We start from the raw sequence: 12,569 nt of genomic DNA, 5'->3' as shown, positions 1-12,569 counted from the left end.
AGAGCTGGATCACAAGAGGAGCAACTGGGACACGAACTGGTACCCATTTAGGATGCTGGCACTACAGGTGGAAGCTTAACCTATTACACCACAGCAGCAGCCCCCAAAATGGTGTTATCTTTAATATCATTAAGTATTAACATAAATGGCTAATAATACACAAGGACTTTCACTGCATATAATATGGGAGAATAACTAAGTGATAATTCCATACTATAGAAAACCATGCAGATTTCCATATAAAATTGGATTAAAATATAAAAATGAAATTTCCACATGTACTGATACAAAAGATTTTATTTATTGAATGAAGCAAGCAGGATGCAGAACAATATACGGAAGATAATCCCACCATTTTTAGTTCTATTCTTTATAGTTGCATATCTATCTGTCTATCTACCTCTTTATCCATTCATCCATCCTTCTCTCTGCTCATCTGTCTTTTGTGTGTGTTTAAGGAAAGAGGTATAATAGAATCTGCCTCCTGGGAATGGATTTGAGGAGTGAAAAGGATTTACTTTGTAAAATGGGTTTGTGATTTTCTTTTGTTTTAATTTTATATGAACCAAGTATTAGTTTTAATAATTTAAAATGTCACTTGCATGGCTGAGAACAGGCAAACTTGATCTTTATAAAAAAATAACATAAGGGTCAGAAAACACGTCATTTTGGACTTCAGTATACCAAGACATATTCCATTAATACTGCTCGAGAAGAGCATGAAAAACTTCCCCCTATATTATATTCAGTTTGTCAGACATTTTGAGGCCAACTTGTCTTGTAATATCCTTAGTCTTTTGAGCTGAGCAGCATATGTTAGTAAAACACAGTCCAGTGCAGAAGACAACATTTATAGGATGGAGAAGAGCCAACTTGGTTTAGGCACAAAGTTCTTGGAAATAAACTCTGGGAAAACTCAAATTTCCCCATTCCCTTTCTTCAGCATAACTCCAGTTCTCTGTCCTCAGCCAAGTAAAAGGACAATTGGCTCACTATTATTATTCACCACATTTCTTATTATGTTTGCCACAGTGATTTTTATTGTAACTTACAGTCATTTCCTTAGCATTCTTTGGGTGGCCAGCAAAATCAACTGCTTCTGGCAACCTTAAGCCAAAGACAAAATCAAAGAGTGAGCATTTATTATAAAAACCATTCTGGGGCATCTCACCCGCTTAGAGGAAGAGTTGACACCCAAGCGTTAGAAAAGATGGGTGCCAGAACAGCCCTGGAGCCCCAGTGAGAATTCTCAGACCTTTGCTCTCTGTTGCGGCTGTCAGAGACTCAGCCCCAGTGATTCTGCCCCTTGGCTCTCAGGATCAGTTCCGGGGTCTCCCTGCTACTGACATGGAGGTAGGAACACACAGCAAAGATCTGGCAGGAGCAGCTCCAAAGAAAGGGAAGCGGTTACGAGCAGGCAATAGCTCTTGAAACACAGTTATCCCTTGGTATCTGAAGGGCCTGGGTTCTAGGACCACCCCCAACAGGTAGCAGGATTTGTGGATGCTGGAAGATGTCAAATCTACATGTATGCTATTCACCTCTTCCCGAGTAGGTGCACTTTAAATCATCCCTAGACTACTTACAATAGTTAATACAATGTAAATGCCATGGAACTTTTTGTTATACTCTATTGTTTAGAGACGAATAAAAGTCTGTAAGTATTCAAAACAGACACAGTGTTTGTCCCCCGGAATATTTTTGGTCTACAGTTGGTTGGATGTGCAGGGATGGAACCTAGGGATCCTAAGGGCCAGCTTTACTGTGTTACCTTCTGTGTTGAAAGTTAACTTCTTACTCTTTTAAAATTTGTTTTGGAAGCATATGGCCAGAAAATAGCACAAAAATCTGTGAAAACCATAATTATCTGTCCAGGTTCAGTTCCCACGTGAACATAGGTGAAACTGGCTTCTGGGGCCGGCACTCTGGTGTAGCAGGTAAAGCCGCTGCCTGCCTGCATCCCATATGGGCTCCAGTTTGAGTCCCAGCTGCTCCACTTCCGATCCAGCTCTCTACCCTCCCTGGGAGGGCGGTGGAAAATGGCCCAAATCCTTGGGCCCCTGAACCCATGTGGGAGACCTGGAGGAGGCTCCTGGCTCCTGGCTTCTGATCAGCCAAGCTGTGGCCGTTGAGGCCACCTGGGGAGTGAACCAGCGGATGGAAGACCTCTCTCTGTCTCTCTCTCTCTCTGCTTCTGCCTCTCTGTAATTCTGCCTTTCAAATAAATAAATGAATCTTTTTTAAAAAGAAAGAAACTAGTTTGTGCATTTGGGACAATACAGTCAGGTGTTGTCTCAATTTTGCCGATGAAGAAGCTATTAGCGAATTTGAGTCACTCACCCACAGACCTGATTGTGGAGCTTCTATCCCTATTCTGATCTTCTTTCTCCTGAACTGCATTCTGTCTTATTCAAGCTGACCTTCCCCTCACTAAAACAGTTTTTTTATAGACTTATTTTATTTGTTTGAAAAGCAGAGAGGCAGAGACAGGGAGAGACACAGAGAGATCTCCCCTCCTCAGATTCACTCCCCAAATGCACGTAGCAGCTGAGACTGGGCCACACCAAAGCCAGGGCCTGAGAACTCAGTCCAGGTTTCCTTACGTGATAGCGAGGGCCCGACTACTTGAACCATCACCTGCAACCTCCCAAGGAGTGCATTAGCAAGAAGCTGGAGTGGGGAGCAGAGCTGCGACTCAAACCCCAGCAAGCGACCCAAGTGGTGCCTTAACCACTGTGCCAATGCCCACCCCTACCCCATTTTTAAAAGCTATTAAATGAGTAAATAATTAAAACCTTAACCATTCTGGGTAAACAGAATAAGATAATTGCTTTTGCTTTTAGATACAGATGAAAGACATAGCAGAAGAGCTTTTACTGCAGAAGCATGAAAGGAAAATCGGGGTCTGGAAGGCAAGTAATTGTTCTATTCTTCCTTTTATGAGTTTCATTTGTCGAAGTATTATTTTTCCTAACCTTTCTTTTGCCAAGAGTTTCTTTTTGCACAGCACCGTGGACACTGCTTTCTAAACCACGAGCTGACCACCAATTCTGTTCTTAATTAGCAAGTGGGACTGGGGGGAAAGTGTGACTCTACCAGAGCTCTGTTTGTGGAGAAGAATTTGACCTGCTCACACTTAAGAATGCATGATTGGCCTTTAAGTAAATAGATATTTCTTGATTCTGCTTGTGATGGTTTATTGAGATAAGCTGTTCCTTCCAGCATAAGGTAGTTTATTGTTGAGAGTGGAGTATGCCAGCAGAATGAGTGGCATGCTGCAGAACCAGCAGAATAGCTCTTCTTACATTATCCCCTTACATTTTTGCTTCAGTGAACTAATGAAACTATCATTTGGGTGATTAGTAAAGCCACAGTAACATGATCCCTTACCAGGAATTACCTATTTTTCTTCCTACCAAGCAAAACTTGTAGGAGCCTACAAGTTTGTGTCCTTACCCTTCTGCAGGATGTGAACGAATGTCAAACTGGCAAACTAAGATAAAAATTTATTTGAATGTTAGAGGAGTGTGCCTGTCTACCTGTTAGGATGCCCTTGTCTAAATTTTCCTCTTGAAAGGAAATAAACTTTTTAAATGTTTGTCTTTTGTTATTTTTTTACTGAAATACTAAGTAGACAGGTCTTATATAATGATCATTATATATTATTTTCTATTTAAATTACAGGTTTTAGTTAAATTACTAAGTTTTAGTTTCTGAAGAAGTAGATCTTAAAGCATTATTTGTTGAGTGGCTTTTAAGTAAACACTCGAAGTACATAGTTGTTTCTATTTATAGGGCTGTAATTTTAATATGTCCCATATGCTGAAAGCCTTAGCTTTTTGTGCAGAGAACATGACATGTGCCTCACTAACACAGTGGTGGACATCTCTTCATGGCATCTGGGTTAGCAGCATCCCCTTCACCTAGACTGCCTGAGGTGACCTTCATGCTTCAGTTTCCAACTCAGGCTCTATCCTTAAAGCCCTCCACATACAGGCTTTACTTCTCTGGGCTGGATTAGTTGCTCCTTCCATGTTCCTATGGCACTTTTTAAATAACACTGAATCCCTTCCATTAATGATCACATTTGATTTAAGGAATTTATTTTATGCATTGTCAGTAATGGCTATTTTTCTTGTATTTTAATTGTTACTATTATTCCTAAGCCCATATCTGTATACTAAAATCAGCTGTGGGGACCCTCAATAAAACTAAAGTATGTTCAGTAAATTCAATAAAATCCGTTTCCTACGCTTTTTCATATTACGGGGTTACAGAAGTTGAGTATGTGGTTTTAAATAGTTTAAGTAAAAAAGTGAATACTTCTATTTCAAAAGTATGAAGATATAAAATAAAATTAAAATATCTTTAAGCATTACTAAAACACCCTGGGTACTTCTCACTTGTATGTTATATAAGTAAATCCTTAAGAGAAATTTTATTGTTTTTAAATATGTTAGTAATCTTTTTAACTATTAATCATAATCATTTCTATTAAATTATTTAACATTTAAATGTCTCTCCTAAAAATAATCTTTCCAGTATAGAATTATAGTGAAGGCTAAGTAAATTTCTATTTTCACTATTGAATTAGATTTGATTTTTTCTTTAAAAACTGCTTCTACTTTTTAAAAGGCAGAAGAATTATATGTATATATTAATATATATGTAATAATAATGTAATATATGATCATAGCATGATGATTCTTTTGTTCAGTTTAAGAACAAAAATCATTTTGTGCACCAAAAAGTAGTTTTTGACCCAATTATAAACTGTAGTGACTGTTAACATTCTTACATAATGCAGATACATGTTCTTAATTGTCCAGTCATTTCTCTTACTCTCTACTTAAAAAAAAAAAAGTTGCCATAAAAAGAAGACAAAAGAAGAGAAATACAATAGGGAAAATTGCCAAATTCTGTTATATCCATCCCACAAATTTCAACAGCTAAAATTAAGGGCGATAGAAATTGGTAATTTTTAGCCTAATGAATGACTTTATTATTACTTTTTAGAACAATGCTAATTTTATGTGTTCTCTGTCTTGGACAGCCTGTGGAGAGTAAATGGATATCTTCATCTTGTGAAATAATTGCCTTTCGTAAAGCGTTATTGAATCCAGTTACTGCCAAACAGTTTCAACATTTTGTGGCTCTAAAAGGAGATTTATTGGGAAATGGGGTACTTTTTTGGCAAGAAGTACAAAAATATAAGGTACTGTATTGGAAGCTGGAGAAAAGCACCTCTTCTTGAGAAGGAAATTCGTTAACACTATTAAGCCTTAACTATAAGTTTATGAACTTAGATATAAGAAATTCCAGTATTGCCATCTTCTTCATACCAATGTGTAAACATTGAAGTGATTATTGTGCAGTGCTTAGATACATTTAATATTATAGGGGAAGAGGACGAGAGATCCCTGAAATGATAGTATTAGGTTTTAAGGTAATAACATGTATTATGATCTACTGAGAACCCTCCTGAAGAGAGTTGTATTTCTTATGTATCTTACATGTATTATACACATTTTTTTTCTGAAGATACTGATATTTGGTATATACAGAGAATCAAGATCTCTTTATAGGAATTTTCTTAACCATGTTTGTAGCAATAGTAATCAAAGCTACTAGATTATAAATAAACCAGCAGATTGAGAAAGACGATTTTTCATTCTAAAGAATGGAAAAATTCTTTTAAAATGTATGTATTATGTGTTTTCATTTTATTTGAAAGGCAGAGTGACAGAGACCTTCCATCTGTTGGTTCCCTCCCAAATTTGTACAACAGAGTGAGCTGAAGCAGACTGAAGCCAGGAGCCTAGAACTCAACAATCCAGGTCTCCCGAAGGGATAATAGGGACCCAAGTACTTGAGCCATCACTTGCTGCCTCCCAGGCTGCACATTTTGCAGAAAGCTGGAATTGGAAGCAGGGTTGGGACCCACACAGTCATTTCTTGGTTTTACGATTGTTTTTCCTTCAAAGCTGCACTTGAGCTCCATTTTAATATCTTTTCCAGAGTATTGCAGGAAGGACTTAAAATACTAGGTAGCTGTATTTTTTTAGATTTATTTTTATTTATTTGGAAGTCAGAGTTACAGAGAGAGGTAGAGCCAGAGAGAGAGAGAGAGAGAGAGAGAGAGAGAGAAAGAGAAAGGTCTTCCATCCACTGGTTTACTCCCCAAATGACTGCAATGGCAAGAGCTGAACTGATCCAAAGCCAGGAGCCTGGAACTTCTCCCGGGTCTCCCATGTGGGTGCAGGGTCCCAAGGACTTGGGCTATCTTCTACTGCCTTCCCAGGCCATAGAGAGCTGGATCAGAAGTGGAGAAGCTGGGACTCGAACCGGCGCCCATATGGGATGCCTGCACTGCAGGCCGCAGCTTTAACCCACTGCGCCACAGCGCCGGTCCCAGGTAGCTGTATTTTCAAAATATGCTGCACAACTAAAGATTGTGCTATAGGAGTACATTTGTTCAATAAGCATTTATTAAGTAACACATGTTCCAGGCATTATGCTGGATTGTAGGAATAAAAATGTGAATATAACATGTTGCCCTCCTCCAGGGAGGGAGGGAGCTAGCAGAAGAATATTATGCAATACATTCATTCTGATTCGTGTGCTGACTAGGTGTAGTTTTTGCACAGAGTTGGAGAATCACGGGGGTGGGGTAAACAGAAGGCCAGGGAAGCTTCAGTACAAGCGGTGATGTTTGTTTGCATCAGGTCTTGAGAGTTTGCCAGATGCAGGGCATTCCACCCGGCAAAGTCTTAATGAGTCTTCTGTGCCTTCCTCTCTTTAAGGTCTTACCTTCTACGCAATACTGTCCTAATGCTTTTCTTTATTATTATTTTAAGATTTATTTATTTATTTATTTGGAAGAGTTACAGAGAGACAAGGAGAGACAGAGAGACAGTTCTTCCATCCACTTACTCACTCCCCAGATGGCCTCAATGGCAAGGGTTGGGGCAGGCTGAAGCGAGGAGCCTGGATAATCTTCTAGGTCTCCCACATGGGTGCAGGGGACCAAGGACTTGGGCCATCTTCTGTTGCTTTTCTCAGGCACATTAGCAGGGAGCTGGATAGGAAGTGGAGCAGCCGGTGCCGATATATTATGCCAGCACTGCAGACGGCCGCTTAACGTGCTACACCACTGCACCAGCCCCTGTCCCAGTGCTTTTCATCCACGAGTATTTGTTGAGCATCTCACAAGGACAAGGCTAACTCCTGGGGACATGACTGTGATCAAGGCAGTGCCAAGGGAGGAACAATGAGCAATAGACAAGGAAGTCACAAGGATATGGTTAGTGCAAAGGCGGAGGGAGCACAACTAGCAGGGGCATCTCTTGAGGCTTGAGGAAATCACAGGAAGCTTATTAGTGCCAAGTGTGCTGAAGCAGAGACCTTACTACTAAGAAAGAATTGGCAGGCGCCGCGGCTCAATAGGCTAATCCTCCACCTTGCGGCGCCGGTACACTGGGTTCTAGTCCCGGTCGGGGTGCCAGATTCTGTCCCAGTTGCCCCTCTTCCAGGCCAGCACTCTGCTGTGACCAGGGAGTGCAGTGGAGGATGGCCCAAATGCTTGGGCCCTGCACCCCATAGGAGACCAGGAGAAGCACCTGGCTCCTGCCATCGGATCAGCGCGGTGTGCTGGCCACAGCGCGCCGGCTACAGCAGCCATTGGAGGGTGAACCAACAACAAAGGAAGACCTTTCTCTCTGTCTCTCTCTCTCACTATCCATTCTGCCTGTCAAAAAAAAAAAAAAAAAAAAAAGAATTAGCTAGGCTAATGGTACATTAGGGCAGAAGAATTTTTTTAAAAATTAATTAGGATTATATCCCTTCACTCAAAATTAAAGCTGCATCAGTTTATAATTTTTTTTTAATTTCACAGCTTATGTTCCTAATTATAGAACAGGCTCATACTTACCTGGCAGGGGAAACACCATGATCACGAAGGTGGTTTTCCCACGGCGAGGCTCATCCGTGCACTCCGGATGTGCTGACCCTTGCAATTTCCCCACGTGGGGGAAACTCGACTGCATAATTTGTGGCAGTGGGTGACTACATTTGCACTCTCCCCTAATTAAAAAAAAAAACAGGCTCACCAATAATTATATAAGATAATCTCACTAACAATGGCAAAGATGCACATTTAGTAACACATGGAACACAGGTGGTATAAATGGGCTTTTTCTGAAGTGATGCTAAATTGAATAAGAAGTGCTACCTGTTGCATAGTGTAAGATTTATCTTAAGCTTTCTTCACATATAACTATACCAAACAATACATAAAGTTTTACATGGCAGGAATGAGAATTTTTCTTTCTTTAACAGTATTCTTAAGACAGCTAATATAATACCCAGCATGCACTGGGTATTTAATAGATATTTAGTCATTTCTGGCCTAGAGTTAGAAGTTTCCAAATTTGTTTGCTTTCTAGTTATTTAGGAAACAACATCTTTAGTAGAGAGATGCCATAATTCAACCTAAGTTACCTCCTTATTTACTATTTAAAATAAAGAAAATAGTAACTGTACATTTGTGACTTTAAAACTGGATCATTGGCTGGCGCCGCAGCTCACTAGGCTAATCCTCCGCCTTGCGGCGCCGGCACACCGGGTTCTAGTCCCGGTCGGGGCGCCAGATTCTGTCCCGGTTGCTCCTCTTCCAGGCCAGCTCTCTGCTGTGGCCCGGGAGTGCAGTGGAGGATGGCCCAGGTGCTTGGGCCCTGCACCCCATGGGAGACCAGGAGAAGCACCTGGCTCCTGCCATCGGATCAGCATGGTGCGCCGGCCGCGGCGGCCATTGGAGGGTGAACCAACGGCAAAAGAAGACCTTTCTCTCTGTCTCTCTCTCTCACTGTCCACTCTGCCTGTCAAAAAAAAAAAAAAAAAAAAAAAAAAAAAAAAAAAAAAAAAAAAAACTGGATCATTTTAATATATAGGAATTATTTTTATCCAAAAAGTTATTTTTGTTATTAAACCTTGTAGTACAAACCTGAAAAACAAGCAGAAAACTGGCAGTAAAGCACAGGAAGTCTCTGCTCCCCAGGGAGGATGCAGAACAACACTAATAAATTAAATCCAACCTGAACGCCATAGGTAGAAATCTGTCAAGAAGGGGAAAGGTACACAGCAAGGACATAAACTCTGGACAGCCACACTGGCTAGCACTTGACTGTTTATGTCATTATTAACTATTCCAAGACAATTCAGTCTTCCCCAACAACAACCAACAAAGTGGATCAGAGGGTCTCACAGGCATGGAAAGCCATGACACGGTGGCAAAAAACAATCTAAATGAAAGATCCTGGTGAACAAGACCTCAGCAGAAGGATCAGGCCATCAAGGAGAGAGGCGCCTTTCTCTAAAGGGAGGAAGGAACCTCCACTGTGATACGGCCTTGACTAAACAAATTCAGAGTTGGTGAACTCAAGGGGCTTCTATAGCCTGGACAGCTCATGGCAAGAGCCTCGGGTGATTGCTGACATCATAAGTAAGAGTGTCAACTGTTAAATCAACAACGGTAGTCACTGGGTTCATGCTCCCCACGTAGGATCTCTGTCCTTAATGTGTTTATGAAACTCAAAAACAGCACTACTAGTCGAACAATACCCTATACCTGGTTCGGTTGTGTGAGTGCAGCCTATTGAAATCCTTGCTTAGTATATACTAAGTTGATCTTCAGTATATGAAGGTAATTGAAAATGAAACGTGATGAAGGGCGGGATGGGAGAGGGAGTGGGAGAGGGGTGGGCCACGGGAGGGAGGGAGGTTGGGCGGGAAGCCACAACAATACAAAAGTTGCATTTTATATTCTACTTAAAACTATTGGTTGAACTCTGTAATTAATACACAATTACTCTTAGGTGTTTAATTAATGCTATAACTAGTACTCAAATAGTATTTTACACTTTGTGTTTCTGTGTGGGAGCAAAATGTGGAAATCTTTACTTAATATACGCTAAATTGATCTTCTGTATATAAAGATAATTGAAAATTAATCTTGATGGGAAGGGAAGAGGGAGTGGGAGAAGGGAGTGTTGTGGGTGGGAGGGAAGTTATGGGGGGGGGAGGAAGCTATTGTAATCCATAAGCTGTACTTTGGAAATTCATGTTCATTAAATTAAAAAAAAAAAAAGTGGATCAGAGGATGCCCCTGGCAGTCACCACTGTGTACTCATATTTAAGTACTTCATAAAGAGGAGTATGTCTTGGGGTAATTGGAACAATATAGAGATTAAAAGATGTATAATGACACACCTTTTCACCAGCATGCCTGCTTGTGTTGCTCAGCTTTTTGAGCCTAAATCAACTTGCTGTTGAACTTAACATCTGGACAAGAAACCCTCTGCATCTACCCATAGTTTGAGCTAGGTGTCTGTTCTGGTGTTCTAGGAACCTGCCCTTGGCATACCTCTGTCATAACATTTATTAACTCTCCAGAATTGGAGTAGCGTGTTTTCACTCATCTCCTCCAACCAATAGAGACTGAATCCTTAAGGGCAGGGACTGTTTCTTTTTTTTTTTTTCTTTTTTTTTTCTTTTTTCTTTTTTTTTTTACAGGCAGAGTGGACAGTGAGAGAGAGACAGAGAGAAAGGTCTTTCCTCCAATGGCCGCCGTGGCCGACGCGCTGCGGCCAGCGCACCGCGCTGATCCGATGGCAGGAGCCAGGTGCTTCTCCTGGTCTCCCATGGGGTGCAGGGCCCAAGCACTTGGGCCATCCTCCACTGCACTCCCTCGCCACAGCAGAGAGCTGGCCTGGAAGAGGGGCAACCGGGACAGAATCCAGCGCCCCGACCGGGACTGGAACCCGGTGTGCCAGCGCCGCAAGGCGGAGGATTAGCCTACTGAGCCGCAGCGCCGGCCCAGGGACTGTTTCTTAAAGGCTCTGCTTGGTGTCTGGCAGATAGCAGGCACTCAGTGTGCAGTTGTTAAATGAATCAAAGAAGATGCTAAAGCTATTCCTTTGCATAGGGCAACCAGTGGTCAGGATTAAATGACATCTGGTTACGTAAGATTCATATGTCAAAGTTTTAGACTTCTCAAATCCAAGAGAAAGAAAATCTCTGATTTTTAAGGATAGCCTTGACATGTCCTAGTCAGAGCCCTCTTGACCTGCAGTTAAAATGTGTGTATCAATTGAAATACATGTTAACACTACTCCACAAACTGTTCTCGTAATATGTAGATCATGTATTATTCTGTCGTTCCTCCTCCTTCTTCAGGACTTGTGCCATTCTCACTGTGATGAGTCCATGATCCAGGAGAAGATCACAACTATAATCAACTGCTTTATTAACTCCAGTATTCCTCCAGCTTTACAAATTGACATTCCAGTAGAGCAAGCCCAGAAGATTATTGAACATAGGAAGGAGTTGGGACTATATGTATTTAGAGAGGCACAGGTAAGAGATCATGGCATATGGCTTGGCATATTTTAAAATAGATTCACAATCTAGATATTCTTTCAAAGCTTTTGCATTATTCATATTTGGCAAGGTTCCAATAGTCCCAATACTGAAATTTATTTAATGTAAACAATCTTTGCATATGCCACCAAAATGTAAGAAACTAGTAACCCGTGTGCTATTTTGTTTATGACAATGTGCAGCAAATAAATTCTACACTTCGACTTTCCATGGTTACCATTTTTTGTTTCTAACCTATAAAACTCCAACTAATTCCTCCTTCCTTTCCCACCATTCATTTTTCTATTTTAAAATCTGCTACCACAAAAATGTATAAAATATGTGGGTTCTAAGATTTGTATATTTTCAAAGATTGGATATTCACATAGCTCATAAAATAAGTGAGAGGAGATTTAAGTACCCAACCAACAAAGTACACAAACTCATGAAAGGAAAATCATGCCTGTTAACCTGCTCAAGTTACTTCTTTCTAAGATAAATAATAGAAAACATTGACTTGGTGAACATAATTTATTTGCATTTTGAAAAGCCTTTTAGTGATGTTGTTCCTAAAAAATGATTAAGAAAAATAAATTATAATAGGGGTAATAAGGAAGGCCTTGTCATGAATTAAGTGACATGAAACAGAGATTTAGGGTATGATTGCCCTTAGGCATGGAAAAAGACCATTATTCCTTAACATTCATTCGTGAGCCAACTGTGTTCTAAGTCCTCTGTGGAAATGAAAGTAGACTCTCAATCCAAATTATGCATTAAAAAGGCAAAAATATGGAGGAGTGATTGAGGATGTGCTGGAGAAAGAGAATACGGTGCCAACATTGTAGCATCTGTTAATGAAAAGATCTCAGAGACCACTTAGCTTAGCCTCGGTCTGCTGATTAAATGAGACCAGAGCTTGCCCATTTATATCAAAGACGTTGAGCCTTATAGTGAATGTCAAGAGCTGCTGATACTGGTTAGTTCCTGCACACTTGCAGGGATTAGAGCCAATGATTTTTATTGGAGTTCTCTAGTCGAAAATTTCTACCTGATTTCCTAAAACCAAGACCCAGATAAATCTTCTAGATGGACCTTGGAGTATCTAAAATTGAGAATTTAAATTTGGGGCCTCATTCCCTGAGTCTGTTACTCCT

General features: G+C 40.6%; 1 protein-coding gene and 1 non-coding gene across 5 annotated transcripts in view; both read left to right on the top strand.

Moving 5' to 3' along the window:
* RGS22 (regulator of G protein signaling 22) overlaps positions 1-12,569 on the top strand; it is a 145,281-nt gene that overhangs the window by 114,370 nt on the left and 18,342 nt on the right. For all 4 annotated transcript variants that reach the window (XM_051844670.2, XM_051844669.2, XM_051844668.2 and 1 more), the window contains 3 exons: positions 2,844-2,912; positions 5,054-5,215; positions 11,233-11,412. In XM_051844670.2, coding sequence (XP_051700630.2) covers positions 2,844-2,912; positions 5,054-5,215; positions 11,233-11,412 — 411 coding nt within the window. The remainder of the gene's footprint in view (positions 1-2,843; positions 2,913-5,053; positions 5,216-11,232; positions 11,413-12,569) is intronic.
* Positions 7,923-8,083, top strand: LOC127490885 (U1 spliceosomal RNA). The gene has a single exon (XR_007919274.2). It is a non-coding gene; the product is annotated as a U1 spliceosomal RNA (small nuclear RNA).

Source organism: Oryctolagus cuniculus, chromosome 6, assembly GCF_964237555.1.
Source record: "Oryctolagus cuniculus chromosome 6, mOryCun1.1, whole genome shotgun sequence".
Lineage (NCBI taxonomy): Eukaryota > Metazoa > Chordata > Mammalia > Lagomorpha > Leporidae > Oryctolagus > Oryctolagus cuniculus.
Note: the sequence above shows the minus strand (reverse complement) of the source record. Positions and strands in the feature narration are given on the sequence as shown.